We start from the raw sequence: 24,836 nt of genomic DNA on the forward strand, positions 1-24,836 counted from the left end.
ATACTCCGCGTCGTATGTGATGAACAACCCTGTATATGACATAAATTAGGATTGATTGACGGTAATTATATATAAAACTTTGTACTTTAATATTTTTCTTCTCTCTCCCTGTATATCATTCTCCTTTATCCACCCCTCTCACCTCCCAACGTCACTTCGCTCCATTCATACGCTCCCCACCACCGTTCCCTTGTCCCACAACCATCCATCCATCCACCTCCCCCGTCCCTCCGCCCCTCCCCTAACCCCACATCGCGCCCAATCGATGCCCGTGACGTCAGAGGTGCGCGCCGGGGTCGACGCCTGGCGTCGCGTCGCCCCCCGACGCTGCCGTCGACGATCCTCAGTCGTCGTTCCGCACGGTACGACATGCCTCTTTCAGCCTCACCTAGGACGAGGCTCACCGTTCGGTGGTTGTTGTCGTGGCTCGCGATCGCGCTCATCGCTTTGGGCTCACCGTCCAGCGCCGACCTGTTCAGCAACTCGTTCCTGGTCAGGTTCAAGAGGGACTTGGAGCCGTCCGAGGCTCATCTGGTGGCCGAGAGACATGGGTTCGTTAATATGGGGCCGGTAAGTTGGTTTGGTGTCTAGGATAAGGAGGATGATGTTAGTTGATGTAGAAAAGGATAACACTGCCTAAATTCGTGTTTATGAGGTGGTTACTTCATCTGGGGTCTAGATGTTGTTTATTGTCTTTAAATTTAGATAAAATGTTTTATAATCAATGATATTATTCAGTAGATGCTCTAAAACATTTCATGTACTTTTGTGTTTACTTATTCGTGTTTCCAACATGCTAGTTACTCTTTATAGAATGTACATGTTGTTTAGAGCTTATAAATATAGAGAGAAAGTTTTAACAAGAATTATATTGTCCAGTTGATGCTCTAAAGTACAAAATGTACTTTTGTGGTTACTTACAATAAATTCGTGTTTTCATTAAGCCCGATACTTCTTCTTCTCAATGCTTTATACTCAATGCAGTAAAGCATAAAAGTATATTGTTTTATTAGGTGTAAAAATGACACTTTTTGTGGCAAGCCTGTACAGTTCGTCTATGCGTTCTGTAGCTACGGGGCATCCGTAAGGGGGGAAACGATATTCTATCGATGTTTCTCGTAAAAAATCAGACGTCGCGTCCCATCAAAAAAAAATCGACAAATTTGCAAGTAGCCAATGAAATGAGTGGGTGGAGTGTTTTGCGGTGACATTTCTGCGGCTTAGGTAGCGATTTATAAAATATATTGCTGTTTATTTAAATGTTTTTTTTCGGCATTTCTTTCATACGCATATACAGATACAGTAGACGTACTTTATGTTTTACATCAGGCAGTAAAAGCAGTAAAAGTATTTTTTACTCTGAATAGAACATGCTATTTTTATCAAACGCCACAAATAATTTTAGGAATGTAGAATGTTTAGAAGGGGAGTTAATCACCGCGACCTTATAGATCTATTGTGTGTTCCCCTTTCTTGAGTTATAACGAGTTATAACTCATCATACAGTCTCAGGGCTTTAAGAAAAGCCAGTATCTGAGACGGCTCCACAGAGGCCAGCTCTCCATCCTCGACATCAGACGTGCCAAGGTTCATGGCACGAATGGTCGTCGTCTCGGCGCACTCAGTGATAAGGTGTTCTGGTGTTTCCCCATTTTCCCCACAAAATCTGCATTCGCCGTTGTTTCTCAGTTTCAGCCTACTGAGGTGTTCGTTGAGGAGACAGTGTCCTGTTAGAAACCCCGTGACAATCCGAAGATTGTTTTTACTTAAATCAAGGAAAACCTTTGATTTTTCTCGGTCATAAGTTCTAAGGAACTTTTTCGAGTGTCTTAGACCTTTGGAGGACACCCATTCCAAGTTACGGATGGAGTCTTCCAGATTCTTCAGTTCCGCTTTCAGTTGGTTCCCGTTTGGAAAAACAGAACTGTTCTAGCTAGATCATTTGCTTTTTCATTGCCTTCTATCCCTTGGTGAGCAGGCACCCAGAGTAGGAGGACTTTATTTTCTTTGCCTAATTTGTTGAGCTTCTCTAGGCATTTTTTGACCAACTTCGAATTGATGGTTACTGAGTTGATCGCGTTAAGTGCTGCTTGACTATCGGATAGGATGGCAATTTCCTGTTTTCGATAGTTCCTATCCAAGATAAATTGTACGCATCTTTCGATAGCGCAAATTTCTGCCTGAAGGATACTGGGGTAGGTGCCCATTGGTTCGGAGTATTCAGTTTTCGGCCCAAATACTCCTATCCCTGTCCCTGCTTTGGTTTTGGAAGCATCAGTATACCACGTGATGGTATGGTCTTTTATATGCTGAGTAAGCGTTTCTTTCTTCCAATCCTGTTTATTACTCAATACTACAGTGAGGTGTTTCTCAAAGTTGTAAATTCTTGGTATGTCATCCACTGGGAGTTGGAGAAGTGGAATTTTCTTTTTGAGGGTGTTCCAAGCCCCTGACCTGAAAATTCTCCCAGTACTGTTTCCGTCAATGACCATTCTAATCATTGTCGCATTGGCATAACTACCGACGACAATATGCAGTGGTGTTAGGTCTAGAATGACCTCCATTGCTGCTGTTGGACATGTTCTCATGGCACCTGTGATGCAGATACATGCCAGTCTCTGTATAATTTTAGGAAAATATTAAAAGACTTTTAATACAGTAGTGTAAAAATAGCTACTTTTTGAACGATCGTAGAAAATAGTTATTTGTGTAACTAGTACAAAAAGGACATATTTGTTGCACGACGCATGAGTTTTACAGCCCGAGACCAAGTCGAGAGCTGCAATCATGCTGAGTGCAACAAATATGCTTTGTGCACATGTTGCACACAACATTTTTTCTACGATCGAATTGAAATTCTTATTTAAATGTTTATTAAAAAGTGTTTACAATAATTCACAGAATAATATTACCACTAACAATGACACTTTCGTTTTTTAATGACTTTTTTTGAGTTCATTTTAATTTTAATGTCGCAATTTGCTAAATTTACTAAGGTACTAATTGATGGACAAACTTCATTTCCAGTAGTCTTTTGAATTTTCGTCACTTAATTTTTGTTTCCAGAACTTTGCTGCAGTACTTTCACTTGATTTATATAGTGTAAAAATTTGACTTTTAAAACAGTAGATAGTGTAAAAAATAGTAACTTTTTGCACGATTGTAGAAAAATGTATTTTGTATTACAGTATACCTAAATTTGTTTTTTCAAGAAAGTAGTTACTTACTAGTTACTAGTTATTAGAACGTCCAAAAAATTAAGAAATGCAGTTTTAAAATCTTCAAAAAATAAATAAAATAAAAATAAGAATTATTTTTTATTAAATTAAATACTTTATTTATTTTACTTAATAAATCAAATCTATCTATACTAATATATAAAATCCTTAAGTGACTGACATACTGATTAATCACGATCCTGCTCAAACCACTCAACGTAAGAAGCTCAATTTTGGCATACAGGTTGATTCTAGGGTGTAGAGGTTCGATAAGAAGGGATTCTTCGAAATTCCAGTTCCAAGAGGGTGAAACCACCACTAAAATATTACAATATTTTTTATTTATTTAAAAACGGTCAAGTTTCCGAAAAAACGCTTAAACACGTATATTTTATTTTGTTTTTATACATATTTTAAGATTTTTAAAAATGTATACAGGATGTTTCGAAAAATCTGGTCATTGATTAATCACGATCCTGCTTAAAAAAGCGCTAACGTAAAAAGCTGATTTTTGGAAAACAGATTTACTTTAGGGTGTAGAGGTTCGATAAGAAGGGATTTTTCGAAACTCGAATTCTAAGAGGGTGAAACTATCCCTCAAATATAAAAAAAAAAATTATTTAAAAACCGGTGAGTTTTTCCGGAAAAACTCTTAAACACGTATATTTTATTTTGTTGTTTTACATATTTTAAGATTTATTATAAATTTATACCGGGTGTTTCATAAAATATGACCGTTGAGTAATCATTATTCTGCTTAAACTGCTTGACGTTTAAAGCTGATTTTTGGCAAACGGATTGACTGTGGGGTGTAGAGGTTCGATAAGGAGGGGTTTCTCAAATCTCAAATTCCAAGAGGGTGAAAATGCCCCCCAAATATTACAATATTTGTTATTTAAAAAACGGTTAGTCTTTCGGGAAAACGCTTGGATAAGCATAATTTATTTGGTTTTTTTACATATTTTGACATTTTTTAAAAAATCATACAGGGTATTCCAAAAAGTTGGGTAATTTCTTAACCACGATTCTGCTTAAACTGCTTGACGTAAAAAGCTTAGTTTTGGCAAACGGATTTTTCGAAAGTCAAATTCCAACGAGATGAAACTATCCCTCAAATATTACCAAGTTATATAATAATATCGCCATATTGTTTTTTCTCATGCTGACATAAATGTGAGAAAATTTTATCCAGTTTGTATGTTAATGGAAATTCTTGCTTTGCTTTATCATCATCATTACAAATGATTAATTCGACGCGAACGAAATCGCTGGTACACGCTAGTCTTTCATATTTCCCAATTTTATTATTATTTAACAAGCACCAATACAAAGCACTTTAGGCACTCCAAACCGAAATTACAATTTTCAATTTTCCCAAAGCTCATCTTCTTTATAACGAACAAAAAAAAGATTTTCCGATTTCAGTTTTTAAGCTTAATACATAAAGAACAAAAGCAGAAAATAAACAAAAAATTCAGACAGTAAAATTGGATTTATATTCATGCGTCTCGACAATTTTCAATTTACTTGATAATGGATTTTGTTACAAATCACGTCTGTGAAATTGAATTTTTTTTTTAATTTTTATACAGGGTATTATATATTAACGGTATAAATTAGGGCAAAGTTAGGCATTAATATTAATTAAGAAGCAAACTGAAACGCTTGTAAAAAAAAATTGTGCTTCTTTAACATTTTCAAACAGCAAAAAAACTGATTTTAATTAAAATTCTATCAATAACAATATATCGGAAGAAAGAAAATGAAATTCTATTACCATAATAAAGCGTTTTGATTTTTGTTTTGATCAGCATTTCACAACTTTGCTTCTATTTAAATGACCTCGTATCTCTTCTAGTTTGCGAGATGCTAATGATGAGTCTCGAACTTGGGACAGCGCATTAAATGTGTTTGACTAAAATTTTCCGCCCGATACACTATGGTTTCTAGAAGCTAAATTTTTGCCCAAAATACATATTTTAGACTCACTGTATATGGACTTTTTTTGTAAGCGGAATGCAAGCAGATATACAAATGAAGAAGACCACATGCATGCATATATTTTTGTTTAGTTTTTATTTTTAATCCTTATCAGCATTTATATTTAGACGTTTTAGTGAAGTAGAAAAGGCAACACCTAAATCTGACCAACCAAAATACCTCTAACTACCAAATCGACCTAAATAGAAGATTATCCAATATGCGAAACGCGGAAGACCTGTCATTGGATAATCTGGTACAACAAACAACCTCCCAGATTATAAATAGTACCAGGAAGACCGCATCAAGATTAAAAGTTGCCAGAAATCCAAAAATATCCCCAGAAACACAACAACTAATGATGGAGAGACGGAAGCTGGATAAGAGCACATCACAATACAGAGAAATGAACAGGGTAATTAATGAGAGGCTATACGTAAAGACACTAGAACTTACAACACGTATATGATAAAGGAATGCATAGAACAGAATTCCAATATGGAAGTACTTAGAAGGAACAGACTCGGAAGCAAAAACAAAATTTACCAACTGAAAGATTCGGAAGGCCACCTAGTCTCGACCACAGATTCAATGCTGACGGTGATTGAAAAGTTCTATACAACACTATAGAGCAAAAACAAAATTTACCAACTGAGAGATTCGGAAGGCCACCTAGTCTCGACCACAGATTCAATGCTGACGGTGATTGAAAAGTTCTATACAACACTATACAGCAAGCAAATAACAACGATCAGCGAACCCACTAGACCCCCAGTCATTAATGTTAACTCCGAGGAAATTCCTGAAATAGACGTAGTAGTAGGATAAAGCCCTGTCCCAAGTGAAAAATAACAGAACACCGGGAGAAGACAGAGTAACAACCGAAATGTTCAGATCTGCTGGACAACTTCTACTGCAGAAGATGACGGAAATTTTTAATAGATGCATTATGGAACAAAGAATACCAGAGCTATGGCAAAACGCAACAATCACTCTCATTCACTAAAAGGGTGATAACACCAGACTCGACAATTATCGTCCCATCAGCCTGCTCTCGCACTTACTGCAAAATATTCACAAAGGTGCTGACAAATCGTCTGTCAAACAAATTTGACTTCTATCAACCCCCGGAACAGGCAGGGTTTAGAAGTGGATATAGTACTGTGGATCACCTTCAGGCAGTCCGCACTCTCATAGAGAAAAGCACCGAATACAACTTCCCTATATATGCCGCCTTTGTGGATTATGAGAAGGCTTTCGACTCTATAGAGCTACACGCCATCCTCGATGCCCTACAAAATGCCAGAATAGACTACATTTACAAATCAGCTACAATGACTATCAAACTGGATGACATAAATATCACAAATAAAATTAAAATGGAAAGAGGAGTCCGACAGGGAGATACTATTCCCCCCAAACTTTTTACACTGGCCCTGGAGGACGTATTTAAGAAGCTGAACTGGGACAAAAAGGGTATTAAGGTAGATGGTGGGATGCTTAACGACTTGCGCTTCGCTGATGATGTTGTTGTCCAGGCCTCATCGTTGGAAGAACTTCAAACAATGCTCGAACAACTTCACCACACATCTGCGCAAGTAGGTTTAAAAATGAATTTGTCTAAAACTAAAACCCTAAATGAAAATGAAGTGCAAGTTAATGTTAATGGACAAAGGATTGAGAACGTTAAAGAGTATATATATCTAGGTCATGCCATAAAACTCGGCAAGGAAAATCAAACAACCGAAATTTCTAGAAGGATCAAACTCGGATGGGCAGCTTTTGGTAAACTTAACTTTATATTCAAAAGCAAAATCCCAAATAGCCTAAAAAGAGACGTTTCCAACAAATGCGTCTTGCCTGTCATGACCTATGGTTTGGAGACTATGACGATGACGGCACGAAGTGTGAACAGGTTGCGAGTGAGCCAAAGAGCTATGGAAAGAGCCATGATGGGTATCAGTCTTCGCGACCACATTAGAAATGAAGACATTCGCCGACAGACGAAGATAACGGACATCGTAGAGAGGATAGCTAACTCTAAATGGTCTTGGGCAGGACACTTGGCCAGACAGTCCGAGGAAAGATGGGCAAAAAGACTTCTTTGCTGGAGGCCACGCCTAGCAAAACGCCCAGTCGGCCGACCTCCTAAAAGATGGACTGATGATATCCAAACCGTAGCCGGTAAGAACTGGATGAGGAGAGCACAGAATCGAAACGAGTGGAAGAAACTGAGAGAGGCCTACATTCTGCAGTGGATGAGTAATGGCTGAGAAGAGAGTGAAGTATTTGTGCCTATTCAGTTGTTGTTTATTTTTGGAAGAGTTTTGGTGAATATTAAGTGATATATTTCAGTGGGATATAAAAACGAATTATTGTTATTTTTATACCTTATGGTATGTATTTTTAAGAAAGCACTAACAATTGCACATAAGAATCAGCGTTCATTATTTTTTAATTAATTAAAAATAATGAGTTTAAAGTTAAAAGTTTAGTTTGACTTATAAAAAATTCTCCATGTTTCTCCATGCTAGATGTTATTGTAAAATTTGAAACAATCCTTTCTGAACATATCAAAGAAAAAATTGGCTGCTACTAGCTGTAACTTTTTTTTTAAAAGAATTTTTTTTTCAGCTATGTATCGATTGAAAAAAATAGATCTTTTAGAAAAATGGCTACAAGGGGCCGATAAAGTTGAGAAAAACGGGTATGTTTCAAATTTTGTAAGACAAAAATTTCAGAATAATGAACAAGAACTATCGGGCACAATGGGAAAAAAAATAAATCGCCTTTGTATAAATTTTGAAAGAAGATGGCACGCGGCTTCGCGGCTTAAAGATTTGTTTTTAAAACAAAATGATGACTGGTTAATGGAGCATTTTATCCTTGAGTTAAATGAATCCCTTCCATCCACATCATCTGCCGGCCGCCCACGATTACCTTTTTTCGGAGCAATCTTCCAGGACAACGGCCTCAAAAGTTTCCGATGAACATAAGCAGGATTGGACTTACTTGTGCAGGCTGCAAAATATTTTACTTGTGCAGGCTGCTTTGTAAATTTAGTTATCCTACTTCGTGTCCCTGACTTTATCGAAAAGAAGTTAAATGAAGAACAATTTGAAGAGAAGTATGGAAAAGAAGGATACGATGAGAAAGAGCAAGAAGAAGAAGAAATGCAAAAAGAAGAAGAGCAAGAAGATATTTCTAAAGAAGATTGTTTTTTGGACAGCAGTAATTCGATGATTGATCAACTTTCTTTTTTGGAACTAGATAGAGAAGATACTTCATAGGTAAATGTTCATCATACGTTGAATGAGAAGATTAAAAATAACTTCATTTTATTAGTATTTTATTATTTTATTAAAAACACAAATTTACAGTCAGTATTTTCCATTAAGTGTAAGTTGTTTAATTTTGGCGAAAAAAGTAGCTTCTAGAAACCATAGTCCGATAGTTTGTTATTATACCGATTTAAGTTAATAGAATTAAATATTTTTATTGATCCTATACAGAAAGAAAAGGCATCAGGTAAAATAGAACAGGATAAAGATACTCGTATCTCGTTTATCGATTTATTTACCTACAAACGATATGCTAATCTTTAAAATATATCGATAACAATCGGGAGACAAATATTTGTCTTATGTCATCAAATGCAATCGACAGGTAGGTACTCAAAAGCAGACGAGTACTGCTAGAATACCATACCATCGAAAAAAAAAAGCGTAACAGTTACTTTTATTTATATGGTCTACCTCTAGATCATATATACTTACGTGGATAAATCAACGCCATAAGTTTAGCATTAAAAAATATGTCTCCAACATCACGACATGCCCTTTTCAAACCTTCTTTATTGCACTTATGAAACGTTCAATAGGCTTGTCTTTCTCGAGGACCTTACTTTGCGCATGCGCAATAAAAGTTGCACGTGATAAACCAACTTAACGGGCTTACCAGTTTGACATTTCTGGAGCAAAGACAATAGAACTTGTTTCCATGGCTAACTAAGTGAAATTGTTTCAAAATGATAAGAATTGGCTATAACTGAGTAATTTTTCGAAAAAAAAACGTATTATAGCTTATATCGCTGAAAAGCTTAAAAAATGACGCTTTTTATAAAGTCATGGCCAATTATGATCTCTATTTAAAAAAAAACATATGTCAAAAATGACAGGCTTTAGAAAAAAACGGGGAACACAATCTCATTAAGGATGCAATTATCTACAACTTTTATCTGAAAACTTTTTGTCTAAAATGGATTATAATGGAATTAGGGACCATTTTTAAAATAGCCAAAATTTGATTTTTTCGAAATATCTAGTAAATCGTGAACTTTTTCAAAAATCTGAAAGGCGCATATTTATGACCCCACAAAACTGCAATTCTTTCCCCATTTAACCGAGTCTACAGTAGTTTCCGAGATAGCATAGAGAACATCGTAGAAAACTCACCCTGTATATACTTTAAACTTCTTTTCTTCTGTTAAAAATCAGATGATACAGTCTTCAAATATTTATTTTAAACTGGCTTAGTCTAGATCCTTGAATGTTTGATTAACTGGATATTTTTAAATTTTTTATTTTTTTTTAATATTTATGTAAATAATATAGTACTCATAATTGTTTGTATTTGATATGATATAAATTATAGATTTAAAAATATGTCATCTTCTATAATATCTATACAGGGTCTGGCAATAGTGCGTCTTGCATCTGTAGCTCCTAGAATAAAAAACTTGGGAATTTTGTTTAGGTGCAAATCTAAAGTATGTATCTATTATGATTCGTCGTATTTCAGGAAAAATATTTTAACTTCTATAGTGCGACTCAAAAAAGTGTGAGTGGATCGGGATTATTCTTTTTTAAATGGAACACTCTGTATATTTTGTCCTTTTTGGCTTTCTTTCAGATCACTTTACATAATCCTATAATATGAGTAAATGTATTTCGATAGTTTCAGAGATATTAATAAATAAATAAAAAATATATACCGTGCTGGCAAATGTTATTTTTGGGTCAGCATTTACATGTGTGGAAGTAAATCGCATAGGGATCTTATTAAGTCGGAGTGAGAGAAATGCGACGGTGTGCTGTTGCGGCGTTGCCGATACGCTTTTCCCTATCATGTAAAGTAAAATCACGATCGTAAACCGCTTATTTTTAAAAGACTTTTTTTCAAGGGATAACTAGATAAAATCATTAGACATGTTTCTGAGCATCTGAAATGGAATTATAAGGATATTGTTAGTGTGTCATTTTTTTTATAACGAGAAAACGTCAGTAATCACGATAATTTAAAAACTTAACTTTTTAACACATTACAGGTCATAACTCAAGAACCACTTTAGATATTGAAACTTTTTTTTTATTTTCAAGATCGGATATTTTACAATATGTTTACATAAGAAAAATTTGATAAGGTTGTTTTTTCTATTCAAAAATTGTAAACAATCCATCCATTTACTTTTAGAGCATAGCAATTTTCAGCAATCGTGTAATTTTTTTATTGATAAAGATTTTCACATATTGTCTACAAAGAAAATACAGCAGAAATATTAACAAAGTTCTTGAAAAAACTACAATCTATCATTTCTAATAGATTTCGAGATATCGATTTTTGAATTCAGAGTTCTAATAGCGCGACCACTATCGAACACCCACTCAATTCCACTTATTTTTACCAAAAATGCAACTATAGGGAAAATTACAACGACTCGTTAATAAATAAACAAATTAAGTATCACGAGACGTAATTAAATCGTGAAGCTGAACGCATGACGTACACCTTTCCCTAGAACTTTAAGTACTGACAGAGGTATTAATTGGGTCGACCGGTCAAGAGCGACAAATCTGCTATATCCCCTTCCACGTCTCTTAGCGATGTGCACAGTTTCTCGGTTTATTTCATACGTTTGGCAACGTTTTTACTGTTCCCTCTTTGTTCAGTACATTATAAACGCATTGTACTCTTCTTACATACGGAAATCTCGACCCAAGACTAACCTTTGTCAGCCCTTAGTATGTTTCAGTCTTTCTTAAAAAAATTATTAAAAATACAAGAACTGTCCTGAAATCAAAACTATATTAGGTATTGACTTTAGATGGTCTGTACTTACTCATACATGGTGTTCAAAATTCTACACCAAACTTTCTAAAATATAAAATAATCGAAATATAAAGAAATCTTCGTTTTCTTTTAATGGAACACCCTGTATATCATTTTTCAATAGATGGAAAATTCCGGTGGCTCTCAACATTTTTTAAAAATAAATCAATCAGGATATATTTTATTTCCAAAGAGACTGTATTATTTTATTTTTTACGAAATATTTTGCAATTATGTATAATAATAATTGTAAAATTAATAAAACAAAACAAATTGTACACACCTGTTCAATTCATTCACGAGTATCCGGGTTATGGTTGTCAAGTACCATTCAATTATTAAAAACAATTAAATTGACCTTTTAGACAACATATAAAATGTTAAATTAATGAATTATTATACAAATGAAGTATTTGAATTTGTTTTCAAACAATTTTTTTTCTAATCTTGATAATCTTTGAACGAACGAAACTTAAAATTAGCCAAATTTATGTTACTATGCTGCTTAAATAATAGCGCCTGTCATTGATATTATGATAAAAATTATTATTTGTATAGATTATGTTAAAGTTTATAAATAATTTTTTTTTCGAATAAATTTGAAGTAATGGTAAATACGCTAGGAAGTACTTCATTCAAGAAACATGGCCATTTTTCCAATAGCTAAATACTCTTTTGATGAAAAATAATAACGACATGCAAAGACGATGAGGCAGTCCGATCAGTCGTACGTCGGCGTCGTACGTCGCATTTCATAGGTCGCACATCATAGTACGCACGGGTTTTGTTGCTTGGAATTTTGCATAATTTGCTTTTTAAACGCATATCGTTTAACAAATTAGTGATCGTTATTAACATGCATTTGTCATTTTTTATGGACAAATTTTAGGATATATGGATTGTTTAAAGGAGTTTCTGAAAAAATGGAAATTAGAGCATTTATTTGCTATATTTGAAGGTAAGAGACATTTACCTAATGCACCTGTTTAGATAATGCATGCGTGACTATAGATAGAATAAGAATATAGGTATAGATTATTAAAAAAATCAAAATATGACCAAAGTTTATCATTTTAATAATTTATTTGCTTTATTTGATTAATCGTGATGTAACATTTTTTTGTAATTTTTAGAATGATGAACCACCCCAAAAAATACCAAGGAGTGAAGAAGCAGAAATAACTACTATCGAGGAAAATAATATCACCTTTACTTACTACAGACCAGGAAAACCTAAATTTATCAGAAAATAATATAGTATATGATGTATAGACTTCTCTTAGACCAAAATAAATTTTAGTTGGGTCAATAGTATTCGCTACTGGTTTAAGAAAAGTGTCTCTTTAATCAAGAAATGTCCCTTTTCAATCAAGAAATTTTGCATGAATCAAAGAGACTATTGTTCTTGTAGCAAGAACTTCTTTGCATATTAATTTTGGGTCAAGAGTGAAATACTTTGGACAGATAGATTCTTCTATTCTCTAAAGTAATTTTTTAAAGCTCATGAAAAGATAGTTAATGCTTTGGATAAAGAAACGTCGTTCTTGGCCCTATTGAAAAGCGCCAATCTTTTGGGTCAAAGTCATATTCATTTCGACTGAGAGATCCTTGTTTTCAGTGCGGTTTGTTTGCCGGTGGGATATGAAAAACATGAAAAGTGTAATATATAAGAAAACTTTGTGGGTATTACAGTATAACGCACCTCTAAAATCTAGTCTAACATCGATGCAAGCGACATGCATCGTAATTACTAATGCAATCCAGATACTTTCTGAAATCCCGGTATTTATTCATTTAGCTCATTTCACGCGCCATTAATTTCAAGCTTCTCGATATTTTATTAATAAGAAACACAACAGAAACACCGATGGGAGACTCAAGCTCTTTTCTTATTTGTTTCTGGGGCTCCGGTAATGAGAAAATCTTTATTTGTCATTCGGAACGATGATGGCTGCAGAAAGGAGAACGAACGACCGAGAAAAAAAAAGAAGCGAAAAACAATTTGCGTCAGGCTGGAAAGCCATTCGATATTGACGGTTTTAATATTCCCGAGATTAAATGGAGTTTAAAACGAATTATCGATTATATCGCTCTATTTTAGAGCCTCGGTCGGTGGCGCAATTTCCTTTTATTTTGAAAAAACGAAGTATTCTATAAAAGACTTTAGTTTAAAAGCGGAATTCCAGCAAACGGACTTATACAGGGTGTCCCTGGCTGAGCAGATTGTACAGGGTGGCGCCTCTCATACGCCGCGGAGGCTCCAAGGAGAACGACAGTTTGTATTGAAATGAAATTTTGTGAGCATATGTAGGTTAATTCAGAGCACTTTTTAAAAATATAGAGAGTTCTACAGGGTGTCTCCAAAAAAAGTTTCATATCAAAGTTGTGTTTTTTGTAATGAAACACCCTATATATTAATTGATTTTCGGATTGCGGGCGAAAAATAAAGGAGAGTTTTATAAGAGAAGTATATGACTAAAATGTAAGGTTTTTGACATATTTGACATTTTCTAGAAATAAAGAACAAATATCTAAGAAAATCTTTGTCTGAGGGGTAGGTAACCTTAATAATATTTTGAAGATATCTAATTTCCTCATTGAACACCGGAAAAATATACTGGGTGTTCCATTTAAAATAAAGGAGTAACTTGCTTTTAAAAGTGACTAATGTTCCATATTAATTTTATCTCACCCTGTATAACTTTTCGGGTCAAATTTCAATTTGGTATAAAATACAATGGTTACTGTAATTAAATATCAGGCTATACAAGATCAACTAAAATTTAGGTAGCTGTTATCGAAATTTAAAATTTACTCTTCATTTTCACAAAATATGAAATATGTCAAAATCCTTAGATTTTAGGTATATGCTTCTTTAATAAAACTCACCTTTATTTTTTTCCTAGAATCCGAAAATCGATTAATATATAGGGTGTTCCATTACAAAAAACATAACTTTGATATGTAAGTTTTTTTGGGGACACCCTGTAGAACTCTCTATATTTTTAAAAAGTGCTCTGAATTAACCTACATATGCTCACAAAATTTCATTTCAATACAAACTGTCGTTTTCCTTGGAGCCACCGCGGCGTATGAGAGGCGCCACCCTGTATAAGGCAGAAAAAGCCATCTACTGTTTGGGCTACGTACAGCATGATACAGACAATGCTTGAATTAAGGGAAAAGGCTGACATATAAAAATATCACAAACTCGTCACTTTTTTAAAACACCAGAATGTAGGTTTTAAGCCAAAGAAGTCTAGCATTTTTACCTTCAACAAATAAATGTTTTAAAATCGTCAATTATTATTGTTAATCTTTTTGTTTAGTTTTGTTGATGTTAGATAGGTATTTAATAAAGATATTACAAGAATATTTTGCTTAATTAAATGAGGCGAGAAATAAGAAAAACGGAGTGAGGGAAATGGGGAAGAGGGCTATAATTTTTGACATATTTAACCCTTATAATAAATACCTTTTTTTGGACCCAAGAATACAAAAATGAAATAAAATACCGGGTGTTCCATAAGAAAAAACATAACTTTGGTATGGATCTTAGTTGTGAAACACCCTGTACATTTCAAAATATTTTTTTTTTAATCAACCGAGGCAAATGAGGTGCGCCACCCTGTATATATTCCTGTTTTTTCTTTGCGAAAATGTGGGTTTTCTCAGACTTCAAAGACGCTTAAGCAGCGTCTTGGCTTTCTAGAAAATGAAACAACACTATATTAAATTATCTTTTCCTTGTTGTGAGACCCTGTCCAAATCGAACGTGATTACTCTTGTTCTTTGTCGGGTTTATGGATCATTTTTCTCCGCTGGATTGGATTTATTGCTGAGTATTTTTTCCTTTAAGTTTTTATGCAGGGGCGGCTTCAATGCACTGGGCACAGAACAGATAATAATTATTTCTTTATACTGTGCTTTGGGGATGCACAACCATAAAAAAATTGTGAGTGCACTGTGTGCGCATATTTGAAGTGGAACTTCCTACTAACAGCTATTAACTTGAAGGATTTGAAGGATATGTATTTTTTTGTGAAAGTTTTTTATAAAGTTAAAAAAAATAGAGTTAAGATAAAACCGTATACTAGTCTAGCTTTATCTATACTCTATACTAATATATAAAATCCTTAAGTGACTGTCATACTGATTAATCACGATCCTGCTCAAACCACTCAACGTAAGAAGCTCAATTTTGGCATACAGGTTGATTCTAGGGTGTAGAGGTTCGATGAGAAGGGATTTTTCGAAATTCCAGTTCCAAGAGAGTGAAACCATCCCTCAAATATTACAATATTTTTTATTTAAAAAACGGTCAAGTTTCCGAAAAAACGCCTAAACACGTATATTTTATTTTATTTTTTTAAATATTTTAAGATTTTTTAAAAATGTATACAGGATGTTTCAAAAAATCTGGTCATTGATTAATCACGATCCTGCTTAAAGCGCTTGACGTAAAAAGATGATTTTTGGAAAACACATTGACTTTAGGGTGTAGAAGTTCGATAAGAAGGGATTTTTCGAAACTCGAATTCTAAGGGGGTGAAACTATCCCTCAAATATTAAAATACCTTTTTATTTAAAAACCGGTGAGTTTTTCGGAAAACTCTTAAACACGTATATTTTATTTTATTGTTTTACATATTTTAAGATTTTTTATAAATTTATACAGGGTGTTTCATAAAATATGACCATTGAGTAATCACGATTCTGCTTAAACTACTTAACGTTTAAAGCTGATTTTTGGCAAACGGATTGACTGTGGGGTGTAGAGGTTCGATAAGGAGGGGTTTCTCGAATCTCAAATTCCATGAGGGTGAAAACACCCCTCAAATATTACAATATTTCTTGTTTAAAAAACGGTTAGTCTTTCGGGAAAACGCTTGGAAAAGCATAATTTATTGGGTTTTTTGACATATGTATTTTGAAATTTTTTAAAAAATCATACAGGGTCTTCCAAAAAGTTAGGTAATTTCTTAACCACGATTCTGCTTAAACTGCTTGACGTAAAAAGCTTATTTTTGGATTTTTCGAAAGTCAAATTCCAACGAGATGAAACTACCCCTCAAATATTACCAAGTTATATAATAATATCGCCATATTGTTTTTTCTCATGCTCACATAAATGTGAGAAAATTTTATCCAGTTTGTATGTTAATGGAAATGCTTGCTTTGCTTTATCATCACCATTACAAATGATTAATTCGACGCGAACGAAGTCCCTGGTACACGCTAGTAACTTTATAATGTTTGAAAGAGTGAGAGGAAGGTTCGCTTCTGATTTTTTTTTCTCAAGGAGATGCATTAAATTTTTGGGTTCACGTACACATGTGCACATAATGAGAGAACTCCACTGATTATATCTTTAGAATGTTGAATGAGGAAGAGGGGGGGGGTTAATCACTGCGACCTTAAAGATCTATTGTGTGTGTGCCCCCCTTCCGGGAGTCATCACACAGTCTACAACCCATCATACCCCTGTTGTAGAGGGGACAGGGTATTTCCCATCCTCCTCTGACAACAGTTCTTCCTCCGAGGGTACACACCCTTCACAGTCGAGGAGCTTGCCTCCGGCTGAGGAACCCGTGAGGTGGAGGCTGGAGGATCTGTCTCAATTTTCTCCACCTCTTTAACTTGGTCTCTCCTTAGACCTGATACCGGTGTTGTCCCGTATCTATAATAGAGGATATGTCCCTCTTTCTCTATTGCCTCCTTGGATTTGAGGCCAATTCCTATTGTGAGGACCTGACCATGACCCTTACATTGAAGTTCTGACCCTGGATAAGGCTCAGCAGGTAGGTGGTGCCTTTCCTCTTGCTCCTCGGCAGAATGACCGTGATGGCCACCCTTTTAGGGATGTTTTCTCCCTTCACTGCAACCAGTTCCGGCCCTTGCCAATTTTTAAGCTTGATTATATATCTATAAGATTATTTTATGTTAAAAAAATGGGAATTTGTAAAAGTTAATCTACTAAGCTGCAATTACATACCTATACGTTTTTCTATTAATGGCGTTTTTAAAATCGTTAAATTTTAGTATACTCTCTGATTAGATTGTATTGATAAAATTCTATGATCCTTTAATACAAATATACTTGTTTTTATTTTTTTTTGTACTTTAAAGTACACAGTGGAAATATACCTTCTAATAATAAAGATTTATTAAGTATAGTCCCATAATACATCTAAAAATATTTGCAGTTAGAAACACAAATAAAAACAACTATACTATATCTCTAAAACCTGCAAAAGTCACTTTAAATATAAACTATTTTTTCAGATAAAAAAAACAGATTAGGTATGTTAGTACATAAATTAGGATTGATTGACGAATTCAATTGTCTTTGGTCACTTCCTGTTTCACCGGAAATGACTACAATTTTTGATTTTTAAATGGCACCCTCGGTAAATTTATACTGTAATCGATAGAAAAATGACTCTCTGAAAAAATTTTTGACATTTTTGCATAATATGGTTTACATAGATCTTCGAATAAGAAGACTAAGGAAGGAGCATAATGCTATCCATGTATTCATGCATGGTGGGCGGAAAAAGCACCATAAAAGCACTCTAGGGTGGGGATCCTTGACAGTTCTGTTTGACGATTCATTTGACACATTTGAATTTGATTTGAAATTTTGTGGATTTGTCAGTCTTTACGAAGCTTATTTTATGTTATTTATTATTTATTCTACTACTGATATTTGTATAAAGGTAGTAAATCTAGATGGAAATTATGGCAGAACTTAAATTAACAGTGACAATTATCGCGATTTATCGAAAAGATTCTAAAATAATTGGTTGTGTAGCGTGCGGTAGATCTCGGCAAAAAATTGAGTGAAATAATGGAACAACTTTTCGCTAGTAAGTGACTATATAATATACATACGTGTAGTAAACCGATCATTTATGAAATTCACTTAAATTAACTAAATTATATATTTCTCTTGCATTTTAGCTTTTATTTATTACTTGTCAAAGATTAGATGTCAAAGAATTTAGATACGTTAATTTGACTTACCCGCTTCAGTAGCGTATCGGATGTTTGTCTTAATAAATACTTATTATAACTTATCTATTTTTATTAGAATTATATATTTTTATAACAATTTTAATAACTACCAACATTTATTCACAACGTAAAATAAAACAACAAATTATTGAGTCTACCCCACGTCTACCCTACATCATAGTTTTACATTTTTTAAATAAAATTAGAACGACACTGATAAACCGGAATTTAAGTCGGCCATATTTGAGGCCCATCGCGGTGTACCTAAGATTTTTGATATGCTCCTTCCTTAGTCTTCTCATTCAAAGACATAGATAAAGGAAGTTCGCCAAAATATATAATTGTTTTGGGTCGCTACCGTTGTACGCGATCTGGCGCTGCGGTTGCTAAGAACAACCGCCAAACCTTAACAGAAATAATTTTCTCTTGTCAAAGTCAGAACCTCCAAAAATTATAAAATCTTTCAAAATTTAAACCGCCTTCATTGAAAAAATACCGAAAAGTGTTTAAAGCGTCCATTTTCAAAGTAATTATTGCTATTTTGGGAGTTTAATAATATACTCTGTATATTAAAACCGAATTCATTATTCAAGTAACATCATTTACCGATTCAAGAGTCAATCATACACAAGTACAAATAATTGAACAATCGAAGTGAAAGTAAATATTTTCAAAACAAGAATTCTATAAATAGTTCTATATTGTTCTTATGCCAGACAATAAAAATACATAAACATTTTTTTATTATTTAACGCATAATCCTTATAAAACTGATATATTGTTTACACAAAATACATGTATTGATAAAATGATCAATACATGTTCACTAAAGGAAAGAAGCAATAAAGAACTACAGTTACAATCTAGAATGTAATTTTATAGATAGTTTTTGGGAATTATTTTGTGCCATTTTAAGTTAGATAATATTAGATACTCTAAGATTTTACTGTATATTTTTTTTATAAACATGGGTGCAGAAATGCATAGTTTTAAAGTTAAAAGGATGGTAAAACTTTTAAAAAATAGGCAGAATCGAACCAATATGATGATAGGATGTTATACAAGACGATAAATGGCATTTTAAAAATAAAATAATTAAGAAATTAGGCAAAGTAAACATAGAAAAAGGCAGAAACTAATGTCAAATAAACCAGTCTGATTCGTTCGATTTTTAAAGTCAAAAATAGAAAAAAAATAAACCAAAAAGAAATTTTCCTGTTTGATCTTTTTTTTATTTCCCCTCTGAAAAATCTAATTCTTGTTCCACGTCTGGATTAACCCCTGGCATTCCAGACTTCAAATTCCCATCTGCATCGTTCAGCTGCCAACAAGATTTCGCTTAATTTTCGGGATAGTTGAGAAATTCAGGTCTCAATGGACTCAGCCACGTGAAACCAAAGTTAAACGAGTTATGAGAAATAGAGAATCTCGAATATGCGACCGAGAGTAGGATTTTTGTTTTTGAAGCTTGGTTTTTGTTGCATAAAAGTTTATATATGTCACGGTTAGGATTACGATATTTATAGCAAAGTAATACAATAGTAAATATTTAGTATAGTTTTGATTTCACAACATTTTAATATTTTTTTAAATAAGCCTGAAAATATTCCTTTTTTTTATTATTTATTTATTAATAATTTTGAAACTATCAAAACATATTTTTCCAAAAAATCCTATATTTCGGCACTGCAAGAAAATCTACAAAAAAAATAGTTATTTTTTTGTAGAAAACTACTTGTAAAAAAAACTTGTACACTACTTTTAAAAATTATTAATAATCATACAGAAAGTTTGGAGATATACAAATTTGCCTAACGAGCAAAAAAATGCTTAACGTTTCGGAAAGTTACCTCTTTCCGTCGTCGGAAGCAAAAAAAATACAAAGAATAAAGAAAAAATTATTTAAAATATTTCAAATTCAACTATTCGAGGACACTTTAGTTTTTTTTAAACAGATACGTCTACAAAAACCGTTGACGTTCTGTTAAAATGACATTATATCAAGTTAAACTTCAAAGTTAACAATTACTACCTGATAACAATTACTCAGGGGCGCATATACGGGAGGGGTAATGGGGGTAATTACCCCTCCCAGAAATTAATTTATTTTAATTATTACATTCGAAAATCGACAACTATGAAACTATGAACCCTTCCCGGACACAAACGGTACATTGTGAGACAGGAAATTGTAGAGAGAAACGAGCCCTAAAACATAGGATACAATACTTTAATGAACAGTGCTTTCCATAAAATCAATAAAATGAAAAATATACGAAATAATATACATGTACTGATTTCTTTCGAAAATCGACAACAATGACACTATGATCCCTTCCCGGACACAAACGGTACATTGTGAGACAGGAAATTGTAGAGAGAAACGAGCCCTAAAACATAGGATACAATACTTTAATGAACAGTGCTTTCCATAAAATCAATAAAATGAAAAATATACGAAATAATATACATGTACTGATTTCTTTCGAAAATCGACAACAATGACACTATGATCCCTTCCCGGACACAAACGGTACATTGTGAAACAGGAAATTGTAGAGAGAAACAAGCCCTATACAATTACCCCTCCCAGAAAGAAATTAATTAATAAGATAAAATTTGGCATAAAATAAAGTTGTTATAAAAAGTTAATAATACAAATTAAAACAGAATATCCAAACCAATCCAAGTAGATTATTTCCACAGTTACAATACCTTCCAGCAAAAATTTAATTCAAATTTAGTACTTTTTTGAATATTTACACTACCTCTCCCAGACTCAATCTCTAGATGCGCCACTGCAATTACTTAATAAGGAAAAACCAAAAAGCCCCAAACTTTCTGTATGATCATTTTTAAATATTACGTATGTTATGTTTATGTTATGTTCTTTAAAATCAAAGAAGCGATTGCCATACATTACTAACATCTATTGTATTAAAAAAGCCTCTAGAGACTATCGCTTCTTTCATTATAATTTTGGCGTTATTAAAATTTATTCTGTGCCCTCTGTGTCCCATAAATGCTGACAAATCTTAGATTTGTGAAAATCTCCCTTTCTTAAATAATCTTTATGTTCTTTAATAAAGGTTTTAATCAATTTTTGAAAGATATTTTCTTTTAACCATTTTTCAATGCCTAATATATTATCTATCACGGTCCAATTAACCTTCGTTCTTTTCTATTTCCTTCGCCATCCTTGATTAACCCACTTTTATTTTATTTTCTCTCTTTTTAAGCCACGTTTCGCATTGATCCTCTTCAGATCTTCACACTATTTGCTAAAGCCCAATAAAATTCATCTTAATTTGATCAAGCCCCTTGTTTAGAAAGTTAACGATATACGATTAGGTCATTCTGTTCTGTTATTTTTATCTTGATCAAAATTTGCTAGTGTTTATCCAAAAACTGTTTTAATGTATGTCTATAATTTTTTATTATAATATTTTATTATTATAATATTATATAATAATTAATAACTGTTTACAGGAAAAATGGAAAAGAAAGGCAGCAAAAAAGACACCAGAAACTATAGACATACATATACAACATTAACAAAATGAGACTCATACCCAAGAAAATTATGTTTTGCAATTACTGTTTTGTTTAAAATTACAAACTTTATTTAAGTTTTATCCTGATACAAGTCTCTGTAATACCGTCCTTGCAGTAATTCTGTTGTCTCAAATTGAATTGAAAAAGAAAACGTTGCTTTTATTTTCGTAAATACAAAAGTTTAATAAAATTCCTTAAGCTTACATAAGCTTCTTTTATTCTTAGCTAGTCTTTTCTACTTTTTCTAAAATATATATCTATTGTTCTGTATTTTTTTTAAAATGCCCAGTAAAATTCTAGTATTTTTTTAAATATATTTAAAAAATATATGTATTTGATAAGAATTATAAAATAATGCTTTCTGTAATTATTGCATTAAATGATATTTTTTTCTGGTTGTTAATTAGAACAACATTTGAACACTACGCGACTTTTATAGGTATTAGTTTTCTTAACATTGTACAGGGTGTCCCACTAAGAATAGCTCTCGGCTGTATCTCGGAAAGTATTAGCCGTAGCGGCTGCGGAAAAAAATATTTATAACTAAAAGGGCAATGGGAAATTGCTGGAAATTATTTTGAAGTTGTAGAATGACCGCTAGGGGGCGCAACTGCAACAAAAAATAAGACAATGGAGTTTTTACACAATTTTGCCTAGATAAGGTGTACTATAAGTAACAGTTTCATAATCTTCAGTAAATTTTGAATATTTTTTGTTAGAGCCATTTTCCCCTATCTACCAAAATAAAATGGTGGGGAAAGGTTAGATCTATTTTTATTTGAATATTAATAACTCTGGACTGGATGATCGGAATCAAACAAGCGAGGGCTCGTTTAAAAGAGCGTTTCTCACTCTATATTGTATCATATAAACAATAATAATAAACTTTTGAACGTAGACGTTAGGGGGCGTTGTCTTACAATTTTACAAACACTGCGCGTTTTTTTTTAAATTAAATGCAATAGTATATGTAATTTTAGCTGATAGTAAAGAGTAGTAAAAGCTTAAAAAGTCAGTTAAAACCGCAATTTGATATCTCCTTTCAAACCGAAGATATTAGCAAAATTATAATAAATACCAAAAAATAAGCCCTTAATTACCTTATTTTTACAACACGGTATCAGTAGCCCTCTTGATTATGCCCATTCTAACCTAAAAATAAAATAGAAACAGTAAGTTTATTGTAAAATCGACGATATACCAGAATATCATAATATATCAGATGTATTAATATATAATAATTAAGATACAGGGTAGCCCATCGAAAACGTTCCGCAAGGCATAACGGCCAGGGTATTTTTTTTTCAAAAAATCCAAAAACACATCAATTTTGTTTGTGAGGGGGACAACTTTTACCCCAAAAATGATTGCAAAATCTTCAACCCTCTAAGCGGGAGTGTCATCCCCCAACTTTTTTCAAATGGGAAGGGGTGTCAATTGACGCCGCAATGAAAAGGGCTTTCTATTCTCTCTTTCTATTCTCTATATTTCACCGCTTCGTTTTTGAAAATTGGTCAAGTCTTTGAGGAAATATGAAGGATTGAAATTTGAAAGGTTTATTTAAACATTTATCAGAGCAAATGATAAGGATAAATTCCTTCGACCAATTTGCTGTTTTTTCTTATTATTTCTAGATGTTTACGCATTTTTTCACTTGCCAAAAGGTTGAATGATCAGGTGCGGTACTTCTGACCCACAATAGAATTTCCAAAAATACCAGCCCACACGTTTAATTTCTGAGGGTTTTGTGTGTGCACCTCCTGAAAAACCCTGGGGTTGTCCTCAGCTCAGTACCGACAGTTGTGCCGATTAACTACACCGTTCAAAAAGAAAGTACAGTTGTACAAATATAGGAAGAGACTTGGGGATAGCACCGGTCGCGTGTTATTTTATATTTCTCACGTCTCCAGCTATACTTGTTAAGTTGTACACTCATTCGAAAAACACACATTAAATAGGAAATTATTATTATTCGCCACTCGTTCACTCATAGTTCCACAAAATTGCAAGCGACGATCAAAATCGTCTTCGTTGTACTGTTAGTAGGAAGTTTTCATTGAAATATTTTTGAATTTCAGGTTTTGCGCTCCAAGAGTGAATACCACTTTGTCAACAGGGCTCTGCCTCCAGCCAGATCAAAGAGGAGCATCACGCACACGCGCAAATTGAAATCGGATCCTTTGGTAAGTAAGCCGGATTTTATAGGCCATTACCCTTTATTCATTTATTTGAATTTCCAATACTTCACCCACTTCTTTACAATTTTGAGGAGTTGCATCTAGATATATCGTCGATATTTTTGAATGTTGTTTGCGATTCTGTATAACGATGATTAAAAACCTTTGATATGGATGCAGCGAGCCTCAATGCAAGCTGTGAGACGACGTGGCATGCTCTCAATCAAGTTGTCTAGAAGATGTTGAGGAATGCCTTCCCATCTTTCGCGCGAAGCAATTTTCAATTCATTTAAGGTACCGGGGGGGGGGTCATTTCTTTTGACAATATGGCGTTTTAGCATGTCTCAAGCATGCTCGATCACATTCATATCTGGAGACATCGGTGGCCACCACAGTTTTCTTATACCCTCTTCATCACAAAATTCGCGAACCGCTAAAGTGCGATGGGGAGGAGCATTATCGTCCATGTAAATAAATTCATCCCCCACTGCCTCTCGAAATGGACGCACAATAGGCTCTAAAACGTCTCTAAGATATAAGGCACCTGTCATTGTGCCATCAATAAAAACAAGGGGAGTTCGAGCTCCGTGCATTATACCTGCCCATACCATAATGCTTCCGCTGTCTGTAATGCTTCCATTTTGCTGACACTAGGCCTATTCTTGTTTCATCACTAAACATGACGAAATTCCAATTGGGTCCATTTGCTCTCATCTCCTCAGCTCATTGTAGTCGCGTAATTTTGTGCTGTAAATTAAGCTTCGGACCACGTAGATGCCTC

At 33.7% G+C, this 24,836-nt stretch overlaps 1 protein-coding gene across 1 annotated transcript in view; it reads left to right on the forward strand.

The window, feature by feature from the left end:
- The first annotated feature begins 329 nt into the window (after positions 1-329).
- Positions 330-24,836, forward strand: part of LOC115880323 (neuroendocrine convertase 2) — an 80,125-nt gene continuing 55,618 nt past the window's right edge. Inside the window, exons 1-2 of the mRNA XM_030897520.1 lie at positions 330-570; positions 23,957-24,061. Coding sequence (XP_030753380.1) covers positions 370-570; positions 23,957-24,061 — 306 coding nt within the window. The 5' untranslated portion in view covers positions 330-369. The remainder of the gene's footprint in view (positions 571-23,956; positions 24,062-24,836) is intronic.

This window comes from Sitophilus oryzae, unplaced genomic scaffold, assembly GCF_002938485.1.
Source record: "Sitophilus oryzae breed Bouriz unplaced genomic scaffold, Soryzae_2.0 scaffold_1621_pilon_pilon, whole genome shotgun sequence".
NCBI lineage: Eukaryota > Metazoa > Arthropoda > Insecta > Coleoptera > Curculionidae > Sitophilus > Sitophilus oryzae.